This window comes from Gossypium hirsutum, chromosome D09, assembly GCF_007990345.1.
Source record: "Gossypium hirsutum isolate 1008001.06 chromosome D09, Gossypium_hirsutum_v2.1, whole genome shotgun sequence".
NCBI classification, from domain to species: Eukaryota; Viridiplantae; Streptophyta; class Magnoliopsida; order Malvales; family Malvaceae; genus Gossypium; species Gossypium hirsutum.
In genome coordinates, this window is record NC_053445.1 from 861,203 (window position 1) to 888,607 (window position 27,405).

Below are 27,405 nucleotides of genomic sequence, written 5' to 3' on the forward strand. Positions count from 1 at the left end.
TCATACGGAACTCATCCGTCTTTCATACCCAATTTCATGTAATCATTCACATAAACTCTCTCCTACTGAACTCATCTGTCCTCCATACCCAATTTCATGTAATCATTCACATAAACTCAACATATCATGCTATTTATCAACAATCAATGTTGTACTTGTCAAGCACATTTATTATTTCATACTTATCATTTAATGGCATGTATTCATGCATTCATTCATATCAATTTCACATATACAATTTCTTCATGCGAACTAAAAACTTGCATCAATATTCTAACATTAGGTTATGAACATGCCAGTTCGACTAACACATACATAACAGGTTCGCACATGCAGGGTTCGCATGTAGGGTTCTTTTACAAAATCACATAAGCGTTCGCACATAGGGTTCTCATATAGGGTTCGTACATACAAAGTTCGCATGTAGGGTTTGCACATACAGGGTTCAGATACTAAGTCACATGAGAGTTCGCATGTTAAATCACATAGAGGTTCGCATACAGAATCATATGGGGGTTTGCATGCTAAATCCATAAGGGTTCAGATACTAAATCATTATTAAAGTTTGCAAATTAAAACATATTAGGGTTTGCATACTAAATCCATAAGGGTTTGCATGAGGGTTCGGATACTGGCTATAGCTTTCCTGTCGATCTTATAACAGAGTTCGCATGTATATATGTTTATGTAAGGGTTCGCCTAATGTTTACTAAGAGGTTCACACAATATTTACTAAGGGACCGCATGACAGTTCACCTAGGGTTCATTTAACTCTTCACCTAGGGTTAGCATACATGGGGCTTCGCATAACAAATTACCTTAATTTTTAACGATTCAATTTATACACAATGGTTTAAGTTAGATCCTCTAACAACCCGGTTTTAGCTAAATCAGAACAGTGATTTCGGAACCACAAATCTGAAGTTGTAAAATTATTTCAATATTATTTCCAGTATTTATAGCATGTTATTTGATATGTGTGAAAATTTCGTGAGCTAATTTTATCGTTTAATTGCTCAATTTGAAAAAAAGGACTTAATCGCGTAAAATGAAAAAGTTGCATTCTACTTGTTAAAGGTATTAAATAGCTATGGAATATTAAATTAGAGGTCCTTATGTTGTAATTAGACCATAATTAAATTAAGTGGACATTAATGGGGCATAATATCATGAAATTTGATGGTTTTTCATTAAGGTTAATTTAGTAAAATGATAAATAATGTAAGTTAAATAATAAAAAAGATAAAATTTGGTGTTCATCTTCTTCCTTAACTGAAAATAAGAGAGGAATACACCATTTTTGAGCTTTAAAAGGTTCGGGGATAGTTCCTTATGCATGGTATGTATTTTTTGCTCGATTTTTTATGATTTCTATGTTTTTGTAATCGTTGCAGCTCAATATAGGTAGCTCGTACCTTTAATTTCAAAATTTTTAAAGATTTTGAGAGTTTCCATTGTTGAATATATGTGTTATTTGATGTTTAATGTTGAAATATGAAAGCTTGATGATAGTTTTACATGTTTTGTAAAGTAATTTTTGACAAAACTGTCAAATAGGGATTAAATTGAGAAATGTGTAAATTGAGTGGTTAAAATGTGAAATAAATGAAAATTTTGGACTGCTAGGGGCCTCTAATAAATTCGGCTAAGCATGGGTGTATTGAAGTTTTGTGTAATTTGTGATTTTGTGAAATAGAGACTAAATTGAATAAATGTGAAACTTTAGGGGTTAAAGTGAAAAAATGTACAAATAGATATTTTTGAATGAAATTGAATGAATAGGTGATTAAATGAGCTAAATTTGAATTCATATAGATCAAGAAAGAAAGAAATCAGATTTAGATCGGGGAAATCGAAAGTTGACAAGTAGTCGATCCGATCTGTTCATCGTATATACGAGGTAAGTTCATATGCAAATAAATACCTTTAAATTGATTTATATATGTTTATTTGTTATTGAATTGCTTTGGATGCTGAATATATGAATACGAGAAAGTATCAATTGAATTACGACTTCCGAAAGCCCCTTACGAACCATAGGAATAGTATAGGATATGTATGTCATGACATTAGGATTTCGAGGTGTGACTTCGTGTAAGACCATGTCTGGGACATTGGCATTGTATATGGTTTCGTGTAAGACCCTGTCTAGGGCAGTGGCATCGATATATTATAACATGTAAGACCATATCTGGGATATGGCATTGTACGAGCTTTATGTACTATCCGAGTATCGTTATCAATTCCGAACGAGTCAACGGGCAATGTTGAGAAGTGGTTGAATATGTGAATGAGTAATCAATTCAGGTATGTATGATGTTATATGAAAATTGAAAGGTTAAGGTAAGTGATGCTTATGAATCATTAACAAGTGAGTTAGATGAGGAATGTGATATTTATACATGTGATTAGCCATGATTTTTCATTGATGAGTTGGTTATATTTACTTCATGTATTATAAGTTTATTTGTATATGGCTTACTAAGCTTTTAAAGCTTACTGTGTTTATTTTTCACTATTTTATAGATTATCGAAGCTAATTCGGACTTGGGGATCGTCGAGAAACGTCATCATACTATCGATCATCTTGTTGGTACTTTTGAAGCTTTGTATATATGATATATGGTATGTATAGGCTAATGAACTTTTGGTATGTTTTGAATTGTAATTCTAGCCATGTGAGTTGGCTTGGAAATGATATATATTGTGTGATGGATGGGCAATTCGGTTTGTGTGATGATAACATGCTGTCCAAATTAGTGCTTAAATGCTGTCCATTTTTGAGCATATTAATGCTGTCCAAATTAGTGCTTAAATGCTGTCCATTTTTTTTGACCATATTAATGCTGTCCATTTTTTTGAGCATATTAATGCTGTCCAAATTTATGCTTAATTGCTGTCCATTTTTGAGTATATTAATGCTGTCCAAGTTGGTGCTTAAATGCTGTCCATTTTTGTACAAATCAATGCTGTCCGATTGTTGTTACTGCAGTCCAAATATTTGTGAATTAATGATGTATGAACATTGCAAATCAAAGTTGTCCAAAACAGGACATGTTTACTATGATTACCTAGTGTAAATGCTTGTTTAATTGGAGTATAAATGCTGTCCAAAACAGGGTAGGTTACCTATGTTTTGTCTTATTTTACATGCTTATTGTCCAAATGTGTTGTCAATTATGTGGTTTTATTTAACTAACTAAGTTGTTCAAATGTGTTGATTTTCACTGACCAGTTGTGATGCTGTTATGCTGCTATATTGTGTAATTTAGTTGCTATCCAAATGGAGGAAAACTTATTGACTTAAATGCTATATGTTGCTGTTGTTTATTGAATTAACTGCGAAATGTTAAGTGCTGCTCGAAAAAAAACAGCGATTGTCCGAATGCTGAAATTTCGACATTTATCTTTTGATTATAATGTGTCTCGCTGGGTTAGTATGGCTTGGTATGCGAATGTGCATAGGTTTATAAAATAGAATGATTAGTAATTTGTTAATGAAATAAATGTATGCAAATGGATGTTTTGGCATATGCTCAGTATATGAAATGTAATGATAAATGCTTGAAAATATTTTAAGTATTTGAATGACATGAATTTGATGGTAATGAAATGGTTGATTTTTGAAGCATGATTTGAAAATGTGATTTAATTAGTAAAACATGTTTGTTTAAATTAGCTATGTGTTTTATTAATATGGTTAAATATTGAAATAAAGTTCGATTATGTGAAATGATTAGTAAGGCATGATTGATTTTTGGTTGGCTATGAGAATCTAATATGCGAATTTGGTTTATGTGAATAGGAGAATTGATGCTAATTGAGTTTAGAAAATTTTGTAAAGAAGTGGATATAAATTTGTGCATGAAATGTAATAAATGATTGTGCTTAACTATGTTTTGTTTGGTAATGCCTCGTAACCCTAATCTGGTGACGGATACGGGTTGGGGTATTACAGATCCCATACCTGATTGATGACACAAAAACCTTAATTTTTGGATGAAGAAGTCAGCATTCACTGGGAGGAGAGGGATGGAATTGAAAACCTTGAAATCTTTTAAGAACCCTAATTGCAATGAGGGTTTCAACAATGAAGAAGAAGAAAGAATTTGAAAGCTTTTCTTGAAAAATCTTCTAAATATGAATTCTAGGTTTTGAAAAGATTGACTATTTATAAATTTTTTTGAATTCTAGGTTTTGAAAAGATTGACTATTTATAAAATTTTTCTTCTAATTGCAATAGGATTAGGAATTAGTTTAGAATTAGGGTTGATTTAAATTAATGAATAAATAAAAAAAATAGTTTTTTGGCCTGAGCTGGTTTGAAAATTTGATATTTTATGGGATAAAAATAAGAAAGTAAAAATATTTTGGCTAAAGGTGCACAAATAGTTTCAAACTTGAGACCAAAGGGATGCTAAGTCTTAACTATTGAACCATCAACCTCATTCTTGACATAAGCCTTTTAAGAAAAGGTTTTTAAGAGTTTTGGCCGAGCATCAAGAAAAATTGAAAAAAATCAACAAAGATGCAATTAAGGGAGTTCAAACCTAAAACCTTAAATTTACCTAACACTTAACCATTAAGCTTAATGGTCTATTCTTGTTAATTCCTTATCAAAAATAAATTTTAAGGCATTCTAATTTCACTTATCCTATTCTTGTTATGCTTTAAAAAATTAAAAAATCTAAGTTTTATCCCTATTTCTTCTAGCCCTAATTTCGGGATGTGACAATAATACTCAATATATTAATATATATTCAACGGTTGAATTTTTTTTTAAAATTAAATAGTTGAAATTTTTTAATTAAAATCAAATTTGACATGCATGATCTATATGAATGAAATATTAAATTTAAAGGTTGAATCGTTAAAATATTAACTAGACAAAAAAGAAAATGTGTAATACCAAAAGATACGAAAGATTTAAAACAACTTTAGTTTTACATTAGTACAATATATATATTTGCATTTAGCTATGGAGGAATTCTTAGATTAAACAAATATATATTTACTTTCTCCAAACACTCTTGTGAGGTTGAACCAATATGATTGTATAAATATATAAGCTGGATGGATATAAGCATATAGATCATGATAATGGTGGCTTGAGAAATCTCCCCATGTTTCAGAACTTGATAAGGATGTTATGTACCATCTCTTTGAAATTCAATTATTCAACCCAATGTTGGAAATCCAAATCTATAAACTCTTTACGTAGAGACACGAAAACCTAGAAATTACTAATTCCCCGTAAAAATATTTTTTAAGGTGTGATTGTGAGTCTGACAACCAACATTTTATAAGCAATGTCCATTCTTCACCACCGATATTGAATTCACCTAAACTATCATATGTGAAAGGGTAGTAAAAATATCCGCCTAAATAAATTGCAACAATCTATATATTTATAGATCTTCCAGCTCTTATCTTCTATCTTAGACATGTATGGTTCGTGGGAATAACCCTAATGTTTTCATTCCCATATTTTTCTCACTACTTTTACTTTGTGTGATAGTGGGGTACGAGACGGGTGATTTTTTTATACGGAATCACCACTATAAATATCCCCAAGCATAAGGTCCTTAAGAAACCCTATAAATACCCCTAAGCATAAGGTTTTTAAGCACCAAAAAATACTTTCTGAACACAATTCCATCTAGTGAGGCTTTCGAGTGCTTAGAAGACTTTGACGATTTTTGTGTTTCCTAGATTTCATGTTTTCATATAGTTAAATATGACGTCCTCATCGGTTGTTTGACGCACTCGAAGACTGGTGCTACAACATCTCGATTTTGACATTTTGGTTCAGATAATGGCCCGAGGTATTCATGTTTAATCCTTTCCGTTGCTTACATTTCATTTAAATTGTGATTTTGCTTACATTTGGTATCCGAGCCAGGTTTAATCTCTGCCTTGTCCGGTTTTTTAAAAGCTTGTCAATTTCTCAAAATAATAACTCCAATTGTCCGATTTTTTAAAAGCTTGTCAATTTCTCAAAATAATAACTCCACGTTTCTTGAATTATTTTCAAATTTTTTTTGAGAAATTTATTGCAAACTTTTGTGCAAAATCGTGGGATTTTATTAAAGTGAAATTTCTAAAATTAATTTTGTTATTAATAATTTAGTGAAAAATTTTAGAAATTTTTTGTTTGAATATTTTTTATGTGCCGAAGTAAATGGTTGTATGTGAATTATCTGGTTATTAGTTACTAACATTTTTAGGTGTATAGACTTTTTTTAGACTTATTGCATAAGGTATTTAGCAATAAAACTATAGAATATATGTCTAGGGATCCAAATAATTTTATTTAACTAGAGACTTAGCCACAACAAATTTAATTAAATGAAATTATTTATTATAGTAAGGATTTCATAAGGTTTATATACATTAGATGTTGCATAATGGCTTAGCAGCAATCTTAAATAAAGTTTAAGGATTAATATCTAGCTAAGTGATTTTCATAATTTTACTTAGTTAAAAGACTAACCACAATATCTTTAGTTAAATAAAATTATTAAAGTTAAAAATCACATATGGAAAGCATATGTATTAAAATCCCATTACATAATTTATTAATATCAAATTATTAAATGATTTTTCATAGTTACCCACACGAATTATGAAAATGAATTTAATATTTTTTATCAAAAGGATAGTAAATAATTCTATCATAAAATGGATCTGATTGAATTAAAAGTTTAGCCCACAGGCAATTTTTATGCACTAGATTCATTATTTACATAACTTGCATTGATAAATTATGATTTATGTTTGTCTCAATTTTTTGTTAAGCATGTATGTTAATTTACTTTGCAGTTTTACAACATGTGATTATGTCTGATAATAAAGTAGATATCCCTAAATTAACTAGTGAGAACTTTAAGTTCTGGAAAGAGAATATTCTTCTCCAATTGGGGTGCTTGGATATTGATATGCCATAAGGAAATCAGTCACATATTACTAAAACCAGGACTCAGGTTGATCTTGTTCTGTATGAAAAATAGGAGCGATCTAATCACTTAAGTATCATGTTCATAAAGAGTAAGGTTCCTACTGATGTTTATGGCTTAATTGAGCATTATGAGAATGTCCAAGAATGATTAATGACTATTGAGAAACAATTAAAAACTTCTCAAAAGTCATTAGCCAACACCCTAATCATGAAGTTCACATCAATGAAGCTCACTACCGTGAAAGGTGTATGTGATCACATAAATAAGATGAGGGATTTAGCAGCTCGATTAGGAGCACTTGAGGTTGAAATGTCTGAAGCTTTCTTGGTGCAGTTTATATTGAACACTCTTCCACCTCAGTATGAGCCTTTTAAGATCTCCTATAACACACATAAGGATAAGTGGTCTATTGCTGAACTTTTGACCATGTGTGGTCAGGAGGAGGCTAGACTCATGCTGGAGATGAGAGAGAGTGCACTGACGGTTACTCAAGGAAAGAAGACGATCTAAGCCAAGCAAAAAGGGAAGGCTAAAATGCAACTCCAAGTTGACATAAAGAAAGAGTCCAGGTGTTTCTTTTGTAAAGAGAAGGGACATTTAAAGAAGGATTATGTCAAGTTTAAAAGTTGACTTGAAAAAAAAGGTAAATCAATCTCACTTGTTTTCTTTGAGTCCAATACGGTTGATATTAGTTATAACACATGGTGGATTGATTCTGGTTCCACAATCTATACATAAAATTTGTTATAGTGATTAAGAAACCTAAGGGAACTAGTGGGAGCTAAGCAACACATTTATTCAGAAAATAAGATGGAGTCGCATGTGGAAGCAATTAAAACATGCAAATTAGTGCTTAAGAGTGACTGTGTTTTAATTTTAGAAAAAACTTTTTATATTTCCAGTTTCTCTAGAAATTTAGTTACTATTTCAAGACTTGCACCATTTGGGTATTGTTTTAGTTTTTCAAACATTGGTTTCAATTTATTTTATAAATCTAAACTTGTTGGAAATGGTGTTTTATTTGATGGTCTTTATTCTCCTAATTTGTAAAATAATGCCTCTCATAATGTTATGCATGTTCAAACTGGTACTAAACGTTGTATTATAAATAAAGATTCCTCTATTTTATGGCACTAGATATCAGGACACATCTCTATTGAAATGATTAAGAGATAAGTAAATGATGGGGTACTTAATACTTTAGATTTTAGTGATTTCAATAGTTGTATAAATTGCATTAAGGGTAAACAGACTAACAAGTCAAAGAAAGGTGCTAGGAGGAGTACTACCATATTAGAAATCATCCATTCGGATATATGTTGCCCAAATATGGATGTGCAAGGCCAAAGATACTTCATCACATTCATAGACGATTACTCATGATATATATATATCTCTACATGCTTTATCACAAGAGTGATTGTGAGAATCAATAGAGATGGTGAGTATTATGGTAGGTACACTGAGGATGCACAAGCACTTGGTCCATTTGCGAAGTTTCTTCAAGATAATGATATAGTTTCCCAATACACCATGCCAGGCTCACCTGATCAGAATGGCATTACAGGATGAAGAAACCAAACTTCAATGGACATGGTACGAAGTATGCTTAGTAGCTCTAAGCTTCCTAAGTCCTTATGGGTTGAAGCTCTCAAAACGACTATTTATATATTAAATCGAGTTCCAACCAAGGTTGTCCTAAAGACACCTTTTGAGTTGTTTAAGGGTTGGAAACCGAGTTTGCGACATATATGTGTATGGAGATGCCCTTCTAAAGTAAGAGTTTATAACCCACAAGAAAAGAAACTAGGCCCAAGGACCATTAATGGGTATTTTGTTGGATATGCCGAAAGGTCCAAAGGATACATATTCTATTGCCCATCTCACAGCACTAAAATTGTGAAATCGAGAAATGTAAAGTTTCTTGAGGATGACTCAATTAGTGGGAGCGATCTATCTTGGGACATGATTCTCGTAGGTCAACCTTCCACTTCATGTGAGAGATTGATTATCATACAAAACACCCTTCAAGCTCAACTGAGTGTTAAACAACCAATTAATGAAAATCCACTAGCAACTGAAACACTCCAGTAGATCAAGTTGTTCAAGAAAATCTAAAAATTATTGAACAATCAGTTGAACAACATGATCCACTAGAAAATGTTGGTTCAACATTGAGGTGATCTACTAGAGAAATGAAATCAACAATTTTTAGTGACTATATTGTCTATTTACAAGAGTCTAATTATAATATTGGAACTAAAAATGATCCTGAGTCATTTTCACTAGCCATGAGTTACAAAGAGTCAGAATTGTGGTACAATGCTATGAAAGAAAAGATAAATTCCATGGAAAGTAACGATGTTTGCGATCTTGTGTCATTTCTTGAAGGCGTAACAACCATTGGATGTAAATGGGTCTTCAAAACAAAAAGAGACTCAATAGGCAACATAGAAAGATATAAAGCTAGACTCGTTGCGAAAGGATTCATTTAGTGAGGAGGAATCAATTATACTAAGACTTTCAGTCCTGTATCTAAGAAAGATTCCTTGCACGTTGTGTTAGCATTAGTAGCTCATTTTGACCTTAAGTTGCAACAAATGGGTGTAAAATCTATCTTTTTCAATGGTGATCTAGAAGAAGAGGTGTATATGGAACAACTTGAAGGATTCTCCTTATATAGGGTGAATGTAATTTTCAAGAAAGATGGCAAACTAAGGGTTAGGGTTATTTGTAAAGATGCGTGTGGTTGGACCTTATATGGTAAGAAGTTCACTAATAAGCTATAAAAGTAACATATTTTAATCTAATTCTTAGTGCATTTTTGGATGATTAATTATGTAAATTAGTGAATTTTGATGCTCTTAATCTTTTAAATTCATGTTTCTATACTTAGGAGAGCACTTGGGAGTGAAAGGAGCGAAAAATGAGCCAAAATCGGATAAATAGAGCTGTTTCCAAGAACCACACAGCTTGGACATTCCCACACGGGCTGGCCACACGCCCATGTGGTAGCCAGTGTCGATAACGCACCTTGCTTCCGAAATACATGGAAAAACCCAATTTTTAGGCTTTCTGAGATTCTAAAGTCTATAAATATCAATTAGAAGAAGATCTAAGAGAGCATTCAGAGAAGATTGAAGAACAGACTCGAAGAATGCCATCGGAATCAACGCAGAGCGGATCTCCTTCAAGATTGAAGATCTCCATTTAATTTCTTTTGAAGTTTTATTGAGTTTCTTTATGTCTTTTTATTATCCTAACTTTAAGATGTTTCTATTTAGGATTACGAACTAAATTCCCTAGATACCTAGGGAAGATGAAACCTATGATAAATCGTATTATTTGATTTCTGTTTTACATGATAAATATTTGATTCTTGTTCTCAATTATTTGTGCTTATTTCATGTTTTAATATTTTCAGGATATTAATTCATGTTTAATGTGCTTATTTCAGTGGAGCAAAAGTCCTTTTTTAAGAGTAGATCTAGCATAATTGAGTGGAGTTGCATGCAATCCTAGAAATAGAACGACATAAATCTACCGGATTAGAGTCAAATCTAATAGGGGAATCCATAGATCGAGTTAATGCAACAATAGGGGTTTTAATTAGAAAAAGATTTCAATTAATCAACCTAGAGTCAGTTGTTCTTAGTCTCGAAAGTGATATTAACATAATTTAAGGATTTCTACGGATCAAGGCACAAGTGAATAAATCATTTAAATTCAAATTCATAATAATAAGTGAAGTCTAGGTGGATTCTTTCCTGGGTATTGTCTCTCTCATTGGCGTCTTCGGTTATTTTCCTATTTTATTCTCTGCTGCATTCGTAGTTAAATTAGAATAGTTAATTTAGATTAAAAACAATCACTTCAATTTGTTGGCTAAATAATTGAAAAACGGTAATTACTTGTACTTTTAGTCCTCATGGATACTATATTCCCTACTCACCATAGCTATACTATTGTTCGATAGGTGAGCTTGCATTTGTCGTAATTATAGTTAGTTTAGTGACCATCCTTCACTAAAGATCATAATCACCCAAGCTTTCATATTCGAACGTACAAATCGAAGCATACATGTTGTAAAGATTATGCAAATAGGAATATGGATTACAAGTGGTTGTGCAATAAGTATATGAATTGTTTTCTTGTTGATCCAGATTTCTCCGTCTTCCTTTTAGAGTTTACAACGATTATGTGTTGATTGTCCCAAGGTCCAAGTTGTTTAGTGCAAAACAACTAGCCTTGAAAATTTTTCAAGGAAATTACAGTGAGCAATACTCTAAAGTTGAGAGCTATGCCGAAGAGATAAGAAACACTAATCCAGGTTCCAGTGTGGTTTGTTCCAAAGAATGCTCATTTGTTTCAAAGCATGTGTGTCAGGATTGGCTCATTGCAGGCCTTTATTAAATGCAAGTTTGAAGAACAGTTGAGTGCTGTTGGCATTGATGCGAACCATTGTATATTACCAATTTCCTAGGCAGTGGTTGAAGTTGAAAATATAAATACATGGGTTGGTTCATTAAACTCTTAAGCGAAAGTAATAACATTGAAAATCAACATTCTTGGACATAGATGTCTAAGAAACAAAAGGTATGTATTTTAACTGTTTAATTTTCAATTCAATTTAGTTATCTAACATTTAATGATTAGTTGTAGGGATTAATATTTGCATTAGGTACGTTGTTTTCAGAAGCTGAGCATAGATGTGTCAAACATTTGCATATCAACTTAAAAAATGATGGGTTTTGAGGCAATGAAGGATGCATTATTGCCACAGGCTGTAGATTAATTTTACCATTGATGTAACTCAACTATAAATAGAGGTCTTCCTTGTGTTGCTTTTTTGTGGCATGTTCTTGTGGTTCTCTTTTGCTTTTAGTTGCTTTCGCTTGATTTTCGATACCTTGGAGAATTTCTATCGACAATTCTCACTTTGTGAGAGTTAGACTGATTTAGGTAGATTTGAGGTGTTGCACTAATTTTGTAACACTATAAGCTGTTGCACGAACATGGAAAACTTCAACAATTGCATGGATAACTTAAAAAACAAAGAATCCAAATGCACATAAGTAGCTTTCGAATAAACCAACAAAAGCATGGTCGAGGTCTCATTTCAGCACCATACCAAAGAGTGATTTGTTGTTGAATAACTTGTGTGAGTGTTTGATTGGATGCAAGGGACAAGTCAATCTTAACTATGGCTGAAAACATCAAGTGCAAGTTGATGAATAGGTTCTATGTGAAAAGAAATGCAGCAGACAAGTGTTCTGGTCCACTTTGCCCTAAGATTCAAAAGAAGCTTGATAAGAATAAGGAAATTTCAGGAAAATATTGACCACAACCACCAACTTTAAGAAAATTCCAAATCAGATGTCCTATGAACCAGTTCACAGTGGACCTAGATGAGAAGTCATGTAGCTGTAGGAAGTGGAGTTATCTAGTATTTCTTGTGGTCATGCATTTTGGCCATTGGTTCAACAAAGAGGAACCAGACGCTTATGTGGATGTATGTTACACTATTGAGACACAAAAGGCAATTTACAAAGAAGTCGTTAATCCAATTAAAGGTCAAATCTCATGGCCAACATCTACTTACAACCCAATCCTCCGATTGTGAAAAAACAGCCAGGTAGACCTAAAACATTTTTTGGCCGTATATAATATACTTATTTATGACAAATCTAGTAAAAAGAGCAAATTGGAAACAATACCATTAAGTTCGAATGAAAAGAACAAAATCCACAACCGCTTTATACAATATTGTCGAAAGAACATACAGACTTATAACATATGGAGGTGGGGTTGTTAAACTAGTTGTTGTAGACAGACAATATAGAATAAACAGTTTGTGCTATTGTGAGTGCAAAGAGAAAGATAACCCCAATCAAAGAAAGAATAGCCCATGGATTTGTGAAGTAAGTGTGAATGAGATTAGCACGCCATTCATTCCATGGTTTCTTACAATACCCATTCACCATCTTCCTTACTTCATATAGGTTATTATTTGGGTCCAATGTGATGTCTTTTGACAATGAGTTGAACATGTTAGCCACTGCTTTGTCACTCTCAAGAGCATTTTGAATGATCCCTTTTGAGTGTAAAAGGGCCACATCTTTCTCATTGTCTATTATGTTGTCCATGAAAAGTATGTAGGATGAAATCTCATTACCTAGCCCAACATGCAAACGCTCGAATGCTACTAGGTTTAGAAACATGGATTCCGTGGCATCATCTATGATGATAACTGGTAGCTTAAGGATCCCTCCACGGAATGTTATATCCTTGAGGCTAATAGTTTTACTTTTCTTGAATCTGATTCCGGCTTCGTTGAGCTCCATTGCAGATCTAATGATGTCATCCCCATCTTTGTAGTGTGGTCTGCGATGCCAATGACGTTTTCTTTGTTGTCGACGACTTGGTATGTCCGGAAGGAGACTCTTTCGATACACTTCCAATACGTGTAAGCAACTTCCCACACATGAGACAGCCGTATTGGAGGAGTAGAACTTGAGTATAAGTTTGTTCATAAATTCTTCATCCTGCATGAGTGTAAAACTTAAATGATTAAATTATGCTATTAATCCCATTTATTATAAAAGTTGTGAATTTAATCTCTATACTTTTTTAAATTTGAAATTTTGGTCACTACCCAAACAATAGCAGTTAAATTCGTTTGGTTAAATTCAATTATTAATCTTGTACTATGTGTACATTTGTAGATTTAGTTCATATTCTTTAGATACATTATTCTAAGGCCCTACACTTTTCTTCTAATTTTGAAATTCCAATCATGACTCTAAAGATCGTCGTTAAACCGCAAGGATGTCGCCGCCTACCTCCCCCCCTAAACAATGGCGAATTATTATTTTAGTCTCTTGAAGTATTTAAAATTATAAGTTAATTTAATGGTAAAAATACACTTTGCTCCCCTCACCCTAAAGGTGAAAAAATTTCAATTTAATCCTTTTAAAATCCTAAAACAATAAGCATATATAAAGATAAAACTGTACTTTGACCCCTTTCAAATTTTATAATTTAGTTCCCCAAAGATAAACTTTTGGCTTTAGCCCCCGTTAATCTATTAATTGGATTTTTAGTGAGTAATATATGGAAATAACAAACTGACATGTCATTACTATTTTTACCACATCAGATTTTGGAAATATCAAAACTTAACCGAATGAATTTAACAATTATCATTTGGCAAAGACTGGAACTTCAAAATTTGGAACGTAGAGAAACTAAAAATGATAAAATCAAAGAACAAAGACTAATAGCATAATTTAACCAACTAGTAGTGATTCAATAATGGGTCCAAAGACTAGGGATTACCTTGGTTCCATTGCTATCAACAGCAACTAAGCTATGAAGAAGTTGCATTGGCAATTGATTCTCGAGCATTAGCATATCTCGTTTAATAAATGGTATAATATGTATCTTCCCATGATTGCTAAAGATTGGGTCGGTTTCAGCATAATCTTCCATTGTATGGGTATCAAAACACAAGATTTCCAACATGAAACAACCATCAAGAATCATCAACTGCATAAACTTGTGATCATCATCTTGCCACATTGGATCAAGCAACTCATAACAATCTCTAAGTTGCTGTAAATCTTTATCTAAAGATTCAACAAACAATTCTAGTGGTTTGCCTTATCTCTTGAGAAAATGAAGGAGGGCTCGTTGTTTGTGATCTTCCATGGCGTTAAGATGAGGTTGGCCATGATGGTAAGGGCCGAAAGAGACGACTTGAGGGATGTAAGCTTTGTTGTTTAGATCAGTGATGTAGGGAGGTACTTTATAGATTGATCGTTTCATCCAATGTTTCATCTCTGTCTCTGAGGCCACCATGGTTTGAAGATCTTCATCAACTTCAATAAACCACTCCGCTCTCCCCATTTTTGCTTCAAAAGAGATAACGGGAACAAACAAAATGTGAAAAGAAAAAGGGTGAAAAATCCCTTTCTTCAATGTGTATAAGATCCGGGTTGAAGTCATTCTGTTTTTTTCTCTTTTTATGTTAAAAGCAACACTTAAATGGGTGAAATACAAGTTTGTCAGATTGTATTTTGTTCTTTTTAACTAGAAATAAATAAACCAATCTTTTTATGTTAATTTTTTTTTTGTCTTAAAACTTTCATTCGTATGTATTATTAAAAACTGATGTGGCTAACGAAATAATCAAACACTGACATGTGGCGTGCCACGTATATTTCATGCTTATATATAAAGACCAATTTTTAAGAGTATCAGTTTACTCTTAAATCTATTATATAAGGATTAATTTACTTTTTTTTAAATAAAAAAATAAAATACAAGTTAATTCCTAATAAAATTGATTGCTTTTATATATAATTCTTATCTCCGTTATCAAGGCATGTAAGATATGTGAAACAAATTACTGTAAAAGAACCCCAAAACAGCCGCTGCAAGAAAAGTATCTCAACATTGCTATATTTTTGTATTATTTTAAAACACCTTCAAACATATTTCTAAAAAAAGAAAAAAGAAAAACCCTTCAAACATATAATGTCATGTAACAGAGTTTTCGCTAATACCACTTGTATAAAAGATGGAGTCCAAATATTAGTGAAGAGAACGAAAAATTTAAATCGAGGTATTTAAACGATTTATGAAATATAGTTTTAAAAGTCTCGATTATCTGAAATAGAATAGAATCGAATTTTATTGTGATGAATAGTTAAAAAACTTGACTAAATTAAATTGATATCACTCTATTAAATATTCAAAAACCCAAAAGCAAATAATATTGTTTTTTTATTCTTATGAAAGAATATGTAATTTATAATTTAATGGAGATAAAAATACAAAAAATTTAATCAAGAAATCCTAGTATTGCAAATAATTTTGGAGGTTAAACAAATGTTTAAAATCATTTTTAGAAATTGCATTTGGTGCAATCGTTTTGGACTACAATTATTTTGGTATATTCTAGGAAATTTTGTATTTTGTTTAAAAAAAAAAGTCTATATTAAAAAGAAAATTTTCACTAAATTATATATTTTTATAAAAATTAAAATGCAATTTTATTAATATGTTAACGTACATCTTTATAATTTTTAAGATTAAATTAAATTTTTATCATTTTAAGAATTAAATTATTTATAATTTTATAAATTTTCAAGAGATCTAAAAGGGTATTATCAATTTTAGGAACATCAAGTCTTGCCCTTGTTGCTGCCCTTGAATATGTCTTTATTGACAGAAAAAAAGAAAAAGTCAATTAAACTTCTTAGTTAAAGCATTACACAAGATGATGGCACATAGCTTACCACGTATAGCTGATGCAGAGATGACATTTTGTCTGGTCAACAAAAAAATTCCAGAAAATTAATAATTTTTTTTAAAAATATTAAAAAAATAGTAAAAATGTAAGCTAGAGTAAACTTTAACAAATGTACGTTTAAGTTTATTGGCATCTAGACATTAATTTATATAAGTTAACATAATTTTTTTAAAATAATTATTAAAATGTTATAAATTTTTTTTTAAAATATAAAAAAATTATAAAAAATTAAAAGAACAAATGATTATAAAAACCTTACTTGTATGAGTAAATACTTGTATCCAATATGAATTCAAGTAAGCAATTCAAACTTAAAAAAAAAATTGAGAGATAACATTCAAAATTCAAATAAATAAATAATATATAATACTATTAAAAAAAACAAAAGGCATTCACATTGAATTTAAAAAAAGATATATATAATTGAGAATTTATTTTCAAGTTGTTATCAATATCTTATTAAGTGAATGTCCATCATGATCAAGATAAAATTTTGATGTACTTTAAATTCTAATAGTTATTAGAATTAGATCTTTACTTCTTTTATACTTCTTATGCCTATAAATAAAGACTCTGATGCAGCATTGTAATCATCCCTTTGATTAATGAAGTACATTCTCTATTGTTTTCATATTTTCTTTGTTCTTTATTCTTTCCATCTCTCTTTATTTTATAACACGTTATCAACACAACGATTCTCTATTTTTTCAAAATTTTTTGAAGTCGTCCCACAAATCAAATTCCTTTTCACCTTAAACTTTCACCCTTACAACTTCATCTTCAAGATGTTGAAAGATTCAATCCCAGAATGGATTATGGTTCTTATTCCCAATTTTTTATTTATAATTGTACAAGCATGGGTAAATAATAGATTTGGTAAGAAACTTTTATATTTCAACTACATTTTCTTTTTCAATTGAGGTATGATTACCACTAATTTTTATTTAACATAAATTTCACATTTTGATGGTATTTGATTTTTGTCTTTCTTAGGTTCAATTTTTTTATATAAAAGATATAATTGTTTATTAGATATGTTTGTTATTAATATGATATATATATATTTTCTATTTTTTGAAGTTTTTTTAATTAAGTTATATTATGCATAATATTTTTATGTTAATTTTTTTTTCTTGTTGTTTGTTCTTGAATTTGATTGAAATTATGGTAGAAAGTGTTATTAACCTATCATTGTTGATTAAAGAAAAATTTTATGTCTATTTAGTCTTGTTAACTTACTAATATTGAATGATTGTATTATATCTTTTAAATTGAATTTATAAATATTTTATTAGAGCAACATAAAATTTTATAATATATATGTGGTATTGAAATTTGGCACAATGTGTATCGGATAATTTTCAAGCATCGTACACAAAAATTTTGATTGTTTATTAAATGATTTTTACAACTAGATTATAAATGTTATTATGAAAACAAAATTGTTTTACTACTTGTAATCGTGCTCGTGATAATGGTCAAGGTGGTGACGATGATGTTAAAGATCTTCAGGTATATTTTACTATGTTTTATTTATTATATCATGTTTATTATAATTGGAGAATAATCATGAAAACATGAATGGATATATTTTGATTTAAAATAACTTATAAGATAACTTATGTTATCAATGTGATATGAAATATTATTGGCCAATTATGTGGTGTATGCCCAAATATTTTGTTTCTATTAATATTTTTTGAGGAAGGATATGAAAATGTAGTAATGAATTCTATTATTACAGATAGAAAATATTTATCTTATTTGGTATTGAAACAAATAAATATTATTCCAATATTAGATAGTATAAAATTAGTTGAAAGCTCCAGAAGAGCTGATATATCAATATCTAAAAAACACAAAATTTGTAATGATTAATACATTACTTTTAAAAGATATTTGTAATGGATCTCATATTGAGATTGTGAATGAGGAAAATATTATATTTCATATGAATAAAAAAAGGGATTGGGTTATTAATTTATATTTATTTTATAATCTTTGTGATATTCTTTTGTCATCATCCCCATTAAAGGGTTGAAAGCAAAATATTTGACTATGAAAGATCTACTTATGAGCAATAGAATATGATAATTCTATCTAAAGCTTATTATGGTTGGATGCACCTAAAGTTGCAAGTTTTTTAAAAAACTGTGAGTATAAGTCTACAGTATTCAGAATAAGTTCTCAATTAAAATTACATGGTAAAATATTACTGATTAGAACTTGCAAGAGAGAAAACTTATGTATGAAAAGTCATTGGTTATGTACCTGTTGTACACCTGGAAAATAAGATGCACTCTCAAAGTTTGCTTTTAATAGATTTTTGGACCTTTGAAGATTTTGGCATATTCCCTGAAGCAAATAGTACATATAATTATTTGGAAATTATATTTATTTACTTAGTGGCATTATAGACTTCACATTGATTTAGACATTTCCCGTAGTAAATGTCACAATAATACTTATATGTGGATACAAATTAAAAAGAATGATAATAAAATTAGCAATTTGTTATAATTTGGTACAATTGAAACACATGTTAAAGTAAATCGATTTTGCGACATATATGCGTATAGGGATGTCCTTTTGAAGTAAGAGTTTATAATCCACAAGAAAAGAAACTAGACCTAAGGACAATTAGTGAGTATTTCGTTGGATATGCCAAAAGGTCCAAAGGATACAAATTTTATAGCCCATCTCATAGCACTAGAATTGTGGAATCGAGAAATGCAAAGTTTCTTGAGGATGACTCAATTAGTGGGGAGCGATCTGTCTCGGGTTTTCGTAGGTTAACTTTCTACCTCATGTGAGAGATTGGTTATCATACAAAACACCCTTCAAGCTGAACTGGGTGTTGAACAACAAATTAATGGAAATCCACAAGCTACTGAAAACACTCTAGTAGACCAAGTTGTTCAAGAAAATCTAAAAATTATTGAACAATCAGTTGAACAACATGATCCATAAGAAAATGTTGGTTCAACATTGAGGATATCTACTAGAGAAAGGAAATCAACAATTTCTAGTGACTATATTGTGTATCTACAAGAGTTTGATTATAATATTGGAGTTGAAAATGATCCTAAGTCATTTTCACAAGCCATGAGTTACAAAGAGTCAGAATTGTGGTATAATGTTATGAAAGAAGAGATGGATTCCATGAAAAGTAATGATATTTTGGATCTTGTGTCATTGCTTGAAGTTGTAAAAGCCATTGGATGTAAATGGGTCTTCAAAACAAAAAAAGAGACTCAATAGGCAACATAGAAAAATATAAAGCTAGACTCGTTGCGAAAGGATTCACTCAGTGAGAAGGAATAAATTATACTAAGACTTTCAGTCCTGTATCTAAGAAAGATTCCTTGCGCATTGTGTTAGCATTAGTAGCACATTTTGATCTTTAGTTGCAACAAATGGATGAAAAACTGTCTTTCTCAATGGTGACCTAGAGGAAGAGGTGTATATGAAACAACTTGAAGGATTCTCCTTTAATGATGGTGGAAATTTGGTATGAAAGCTAAAGAAGTCCATATATGGATTGAAACAAGCCTCACAATAGTAATTTTTAAATTTTCATAAAGTTGTCTTTTCGTTTGGTTTTGTCGAGAATGTCATGGATCAATACATATACTAGAAGGTCAGTGGGAGTTAAAGTTGTTTCCTTATTCTATATGTGGATGACATTTTACTTGCAACAAATGAAAAGGGTATGCTACATGAGGTGAAACAATTTCTTTGTAAAAATTTTGATATGAATTATATGAGTGATGAGTCTTATGTCATTGGCATTAAGATTCACCTGATAGACATTGTTGTACCTTAGGTCTATCTCAAGAAACCTATCTCAACAAAGTTTTAGAAAGATTTTAGATTTCAGATTATTTACCGAGTGTTGCTCCTATTGTGAAGGGTGATAAGTTCAACTTGAACCAATGCCCGAAGAACAAATTTGAGAGGGAGCAAATGAAAAACAGTCCATATGCTTCTGTTGTTGGAAGCCTAATGTATGCTGAAGTCTACACAAGACCTGACATTGTATTTGAAGTTGGAATGTTGGGAAGATATCAAAGTAATCTAGGTATTGACCATTGGAGAGTTACAAAGAAAGTTTTGAGATATCTTAAAAGAACAAAGGATTACATGCTTACGTACAAACGATCAGATAATTTGGAGGTGATTTGCTACTCCGATTTAGACTTTTCTAGCTATGTTAATTTACGTAAATTAACATTAGGTTACATATTTATGTTTGCTGGCAGAACTATACCTTGGAGGAGCGTCAAACAGTTCTTAACTGCTACTTCCACTATGGAGGCTAAGTTTGTTTCATGTTTTGAGGCTACCTGACATGGAGTATGGTTGAAGAGTTTCATATCTGGGCTTAGACTTGTGGATTTAATTTCTGGGCCGTTGATGATATATTGTGACAATTCAACTGCTGTCTTTATGGCTAAAAACAACAAAACTAGAAGTCGAAGCAAACCTACCGAAATTAAGTATTTAGCCATAAGAGAACGTGCTAAAGAAAAGAAAGTGGTCATTGAACGGATTAACACTAAGCAGATGTTAGCTGATCCTTTGACTAAAGGCATGCCACCATACAAATTTAAGGATCATGCTGTCACTATGGGACTTGTTCCCACATAGTAAATTTTCATTATAATAACGATTATAAAGAAACTCTATTAAGTTTGGTGTTTCTCATATTTTGTGCGCAAATTAATTTGATTGTTTTGAGAAATGTTACTAAAGTTTGGACCTGGAATAAACATTAGGTTTATTCATTAAGAAATTTGGGCATGGTACATTGTGATACATGGAAGATAGTACTCCAATTCTAAGAGAAAATATCACCATAATTCGTGTATTATGTTTCGAATTTAAGCTTTCATGGGCAATACGAACCAAGTAGGAGAATATTAGACGTGTATGGTTCATGGGAATAACCCCCACGTTTTCATTTCCACATTTTGCCCACTATTTTCACTTTATGTGATAGTGGGGTATGTGACAGGTTGATTTTGATAGGAAACCACCACTATAAATATCCCCAAGCATAAGGTCTCTAAGCACCAAAAAACACTTTTTGAAAATAATTTCATCTAGTTAGGTTTTCGAGTGCTTAGAAGACCTTGACGATTTTTTTTGTTTTCCAAATTTCATGTTTTCTATAACTAAATATGATGTCCTCATTGATTGTTTGACGTGCTCGACAAGTGCTGCTACTACATCTCGATATTGACATTTTGATTCAGACAATGGTTGTAGATATTTATGTTTGATCTTTTTTGCTGCTTATATTTTGTTCAAACTGTGATTTTACGTACATTAATATTAATTATTCCTTCATGTTTGTGTATCCTAAAAACAAGACACTTAAAATTTGCTAAACTTGAGTAAAAGGTCGCCACAAAAGACTACCATAAATATGATAACCTACATCCAGAGTGCCAAAAATAGACATATCTCTATAAAAGGAGATACATGGGATACTTTTGAAAAAGTACCCATCCGTATCTACTACTCTCAACTTTATCTTTAAGAAAAATATCTCTCTCTTCTCCCTTAATGCTTTTATCAATGTATACCACTTTGTTGAATGAAGTGTCCCGAAACACTCTTTTGCCTTCCTCTAATTGCATCCATTGGTATGTCATTATCTATGCAGCTTCATCAGTCAACCATGGGTACTTGACGCCAATTCTTACAAACTACACGTATTTGGATTTGATCCGACCAATAAAATTTCCCCACTATGTACCCCATCATATCATTAGGAAGCTCACACCAATATTTGAAGGTTTGGTGTAAAAGGGATTTGCCAAATTTATTGCTTATTATATTGTTAAGAAAAAAGTTGTTTTTTCAATAATCAAAATTCTATCACCAAACTTTGAATGATTTTATTCACTGCTCCAAAATTCTAAAAGCATCAAATATTTTATTTTATCACATTAATATTAATTATTCCTTCATGTTTTGTATAGGTTTTCATAGTGATAGTGATTTTAATTGCAATGAGTATGAAATTAAGTAGGGTGATGATGTTATGTTTGATCAAGCTTTAGACATTCCAATTGAGAGTGATGATGGAGATGTAGGAGGGATAATGGGGTATAGTATTGGTGATTCTGACACTGAGTAAGTTAACAAATCAACTAAGAAATGGCTTGAGTTTAATTCAGTGTTTGACATGGATGATCAAATATTTTCTGTTGGAATGTTGTTTGCTGATAAAAAGAAATTAAAGGCTACCATTAAAGATAGGGTGAATGTAATTTTCAAGAAAGATGGCAAACTAAGGGTTAGGGTTGTTTGTAAAGATGCGTGTGGTTGTGCTAAAGGTTGGTCAGCATGTAGCAACAAGCCAACCAAGCATATGCTATGCAAGAGCTGCTGCTGGTTTCACGTGCAAACATTGATGTTTTGTTTCTTTTTGTAATCCTTAGTTGCTGTAATGTAATTTAGTTCATTTTGAACTATTTTAGGTTGATATTTGATGTAATATTGATAGTGATTGAGCTGATTAATCAGCTTTGTTTATGTGTACAAGTTAATCACTTCAAGTTACTAGGCTACTTAGTGGTAGTAGGTATTGGTTAGGTTGACTTACTATTTTTGACAAGCTAGAAGCTTGGTTTTATGTATTGGCTTCATGCCATTTTTGACTATGAATGAACTCAATGAAGTTTTCATCCACATGCTCTCCATCTATTTAACTTTACTTTAAAATTCTGTTTGTTTTGCTGCTTTGTTTCTGCCGCAAGTCTCGATTCTTGCTGCTCAAGTTTCTGCTGAACTTGATTGCTCTTAGTTTATAACCCAACAATTGGTATCTAAAGCTATAATCTTAGAGGACCTGTTATAGCTTAACACCAGAAACTATGGCTTCATCAGGCTTTTCACCAGCTGCACCACCAGTCTTCAATGGAGAGGGCTTTCATATTTGGATAGTCAAAATGAGGACCTACCTGCAGGAATTCAACCTATGGGAAGTAGTCAACTCAGATGCTGAGCCAGCACCTCTTAGAGCCAATCCAACAGTTGCTTAGATAAGACAGCATGCTGATGAAAGAACAAAGAGGCACAAGTCCATGTCATGCATACAAAACTGTGTGTCAGATGTGATCTTCACTAGAATCATGGCCTGGGCAACACCAAAGGAAGCTTGGGATAAATTGAAAGAAGAGTTTCAAGGAACTGAAAGAACAAGGCAACAACAGCTATTAAATCTGAGAAGGGATTTCGAGAATCTAAAGATGAAAGAGGAAGAAACAGTCAAGCAGTATTCAGATAGAATAATGGCTGTGGTAAACAGCATAAGGCTCATTGGAGAGCAATTCAGTAAAGCCAGAATAGTGGAGAAAGTTATATCTACTTTACCTGAGAGGTATGAGGAAAAAATCTCATCTCTCGAAGACTCAAGGGATTTGACAACTATTTCCTTAACTGAGTTAATTAATGCATTGTATGCACAAGAGCAGAGAAGGGCTAGCAGACTAGAAGAGCACCAAGAAGGAGTTTTCCAAGCCAAAGCTAAGCCAACATCGAATGCCTCTGCCTATAAAAGTAAAAAGACTTGGAGGGACAAGTCTAAGCATGAAAACACAAAAAGGAGGGACCAACATTGCAGGCATTGCAAAAGGGCTGGTCATCTTGAAGCAAATTACTGGTTTAGACCAGATGTGTAATGCTAATATTGCAAAAAGATGGGATATGTTGAAAAGGTCTGCAAAAACAAGGGCAAACCAAGGCAGAACCAGATGTAACTATTTTCAAATGTTTGGCTGTTGGACAGTGGTTGGATAAATCACATGTCACCAGATGTAACTATTTTTAAAACCTTGGATAGAACCTGCAAGACCAAAGTGAAAGTTGAGAATGGTCAGTTCATAAAGGCTGAAGGAAAAGGGGATGTGCTAATTTGCACTCCTACAGATGGCAAAGTCATTTCAAATGTGCTCCTGGTACCTGAAATTGATAGAAACCTTCTCAGTATAGCTCAACTGCTCGAGAAAGGCTACTCAGTGGTGTTCAAAGAGAAGGAATGCAAAATTTCTAATCCAAATGGATCAAGCTTTGTGACAGTCACTATGACTAATAAATGCTTTGAAGTTGATTGGCCAAATGACTCACACTCAGCCTGTACTGCCTCTATTGATGACTCCAAGCTTTAGCACCAGAGGCTTGGACATGTAAACTTCAAATCAATGGCTTAGATGGTCAATGAAGGTTTGGCTTAAAACTTCACCAGCTCAGTAAAGAATGATGAAGTCTATGAGGTATGTCTACTAGGAAAACAAGCAAGACTGCCATTTCCAACCAACAAAGCCTGGAGAGCCTCAGAAAGGCTGCAGCTTGTGCACATTGATGTGTGTGGCCCAATGAAGACTGAATCACTCAATGGGAATAGGTACTTTATTCTTTTCATTGATGATTGTACAAGATATTGCTGGATTTATTTCTTGAAACAGAAATCAAAAGTGGCCCCTGTATTTTTGAAGTTTAAATTTGCTGCTGAAACTGAAACTAGCTGCAAGCTTAAGACACTAAGGTTAGATAATGGAACTGAGTACACCTCAGCTCAGTTTCAAGCACAATGTGAAGATGCATGCATTAAACATCAGCTGACAAATGTCTATACACCTCAGCAGAAAGGGGTCAGTGAAAGAAAAAACAGAAGTTTGATGGATATGGCCAGGTGTCTTCTGTTTGAGAAGAATTTGCCCAAAACCTTGTGGGCTGAGGCAGTAAACACTGTTGTTTATCTTCAAAATAGACTTCCTACTAAGGCCCTAGCTCAGAAAACTCCATTTGAAGCCTGGTTTGGATTCAAGCCATCACTGGCTCATCTCAGAACCTTTGGTTGCACATGTTATGCACAAGTTCCAGCTGTGAAAAGACGCAAGCTGGATAAAAAGGCTCAAGTAGGAATTTCGGTAGGCTATAACACAGTAAAAAATGGCTATAAAATACTGGATCCCTCTACAAATAAAATCCTTGTGAACAGAGATGTTGTGTTTAATGAAAAAGCAAGCTGGAATTGGGAGAAAAATGAACCAGAGGCAGTCTCTGAATATTTTGCATCAGACTAAGTTGAAAATGATCAGGACAGTTTTGAAATGGATGTTGATGATGAACCAGTCAGGGGCACTCGACCATTGATTGATATTTATGAAAGAGCTCGAGTAGTCATAGTTGAACCAAGTTGTTTTGAAGAGGCTGAAGGTCAGCAGGGGTGGAAGCAAGCAATGACTGATGAGATCAGTATGATTGAGAAGAATCAAACTTGGAATCTAGTTGAAAAACCAGCAAATAGGAAGATCATTAGGGTTAAATGGGTCTATCGGGTTAAGCACAATGCTGATGGTAGCTTAAACAGATTGAAGGCAAGGTTAGTTGCCAAAGGCTTTAGTCAGAAGTATGGATTAGACTACCTAGAGACCTTTGCACCAGTGGCCAGGCTTGATACCATCAGACTGCTAGTTGCCTTAGCAGCAAAAAACCAGTGGAAAATCCACTAGCTTGATGTGAAGTCAACATTTCTCAATGGATTCCTTGAAGAAGAGATTTATGTGGAGCAACCTCAAGGCTTCGAAGTAATTTGTAAAAAAGAAATGGTGTACAAGTTGAACAAAGCCTTGTATGGCTTGAAACAAGCACCAAGGGCCTGGTACAGCATAATTGATGGATACTTAATCAGTCTGGGATTCGAAAGGAGTATTAGTGAGCCAACATTGTATTTTAAAAAGACAGATGTTGAAACTCAACTCATTGTGTCCCTATATGTTGATGACCTCTTGGTGACAGGAGGAGATCAAGCAATGTTGGTCAGCTTCAAAACCAAAATGCAATAGAACTTTGAAATGTCAGATTTAGGGTTGATGTCCTACTTCTTAGGTATGGAAGTAACACAAGCACAGGAAGGAATCTACTTAAGTCAAAGAGCCTTTGCAATGAAGATTCTAAACAAGTTCTCAATGTAGAACTGTAAAGCAACCAGCACACCAGTTGTTGTTGGAGAAAGGCTATCGAGCCAAGGTACTTTTGAGAAAGTTTGTGAAACAACCTATAGAAGTCTAGTTGGTTGTTTGTTATATTTAACTGCCACTAGGTCAGACATAATGTATGCTGCTAGTTTACTCTCGAGATTCATGCATTGTTGCAATGAAAGTCATTTTAAAACTGCCAAGAGAGTTCTTAGATACATCAAGGGAACCTTAAGCTATGGCATGTTGTTTAGCAAGGCTGAACATTTGAAACTAGCTGGATACAGTGACAGTGACTGGGCTGGTTCAATGGATGATATAAAAAGCACCTTTGGTTCTGTTTTCAATCTCAGGTCAGCTATGTTTTGCTGGAGTTCGAAGAAGCAGACAGTAGTAGCTCAATCAACTGCAGAAGCTGAGTATGTAGCAGTTGCTGCAGCAGTTAATCAAGCTATTTGGCTTAGAAAAATTCTAACCGATCTTAGCCTTGAACAAAATGAAGCAACAGAGATAATGTATGACAATCAATTTGCTATTGCAATTGCAAAGAACCCTGTTTTTCATGGGAGAACAAAACACTTCAATATCAAACTCCATGCTGTTAGGGAAATGGAGCAGGCTCATGAAGTAAAACTGGTTCATTGCAGTTCTGAAGAGCAATTAGCTGATATTTTAACAAAAGCTCTTAATGTTACAAGGTTTCGACATTTGAGAACTAAGATGGGAATTTGCAGTATGCCAACCAAGGACGAGTGTTAAAGGTTGGTCAGCATGCAGCAACAAGCCAACCAAGCATATGCCATGGAAGAGCTGCTGTTGGTTTCACGTGCAAACATTGATGTTTTGTTTCTTTTTGTAATCCTTAGTTGATGTAATGTAATTTAGTTCATTTTGAACTATGTTAGGTTGATATTTGATGTAATATTGATAGTGGTTGAGCTAATTAATCAGCTTTGTTTATGTGTACAAGTTAATCACTTCAAGTTACTAGGCTACTTAGTGGTAGTAGGTATTGGTTAGGTTGACTTACTATTTTTGACAAGCTAGAAGCTTGGTTTTATGTATTGGCTTCATGCCATTTTTGAATAAGACTGGACTCAATGAAGTTTTCATCCACATGCTCTCCATCTATTTAGCT

At 32.5% G+C, this 27,405-nt stretch overlaps 2 protein-coding genes across 2 annotated transcripts; one reads left to right on the top strand and one right to left on the bottom strand.

Moving 5' to 3' along the window:
* Positions 1-12,691: 12,691 nt before the first annotated feature.
* Positions 12,692-14,950, bottom strand: LOC107942419 (UPF0481 protein At3g47200). Its single transcript, XM_041101521.1, has 2 exons — positions 14,298-14,950; positions 12,692-13,504 (listed from the first exon to the last, which is right to left on the bottom strand). Exons 1-2 carry the CDS (start codon positions 14,538-14,540, stop codon positions 12,776-12,778), a joined length of 972 nt encoding a protein of 323 aa, XP_040957455.1. The 5' UTR covers positions 14,541-14,950; the 3' UTR covers positions 12,692-12,775.
* Positions 14,951-23,420: 8,470 nt separating this feature from the next.
* On the top strand, positions 23,421-25,373 carry LOC107941120 (uncharacterized). The gene is made up of 4 exons (XM_016874647.1): positions 23,421-23,965; positions 24,077-24,365; positions 24,753-24,832; positions 25,058-25,373. Exons 1-4 carry the CDS (start codon positions 23,421-23,423, stop codon positions 25,371-25,373), a joined length of 1,230 nt encoding a protein of 409 aa, XP_016730136.1.
* Positions 25,374-27,405: the final 2,032 nt, after the last annotated feature.

Coding starts and splice junctions, on each gene's coding strand:
- LOC107942419 (XM_041101521.1), bottom strand. CDS start 14,540: ATGTGGCAAGATGATGATCACAAGTTTATGCAGTTGATGATTCTTGAT. Junction 13,505..14,297: donor TTGATAGCAATGGAACCAAG/GTAATCCCTAGT, acceptor ACACTCATGCAG/GATGAAGAATTTATGAACAA.
- LOC107941120 (XM_016874647.1), top strand. CDS start 23,421: ATGGCCTGGGCAACACCAAAGGAAGCTTGGGATAAATTGAAAGAAGAG. Junction 24,366..24,752: donor ATGGATCAAGCTTTGTGACA/GTCACTATGACT, acceptor TTCTTGAAACAG/AAATCAAAAGTGGCCCCTGT. Junction 24,833..25,057: donor TGCAAGCTTAAGACACTAAG/GTTAGATAATGG, acceptor TCTTCAAAATAG/ACTTCCTACTAAGGCCCTAG.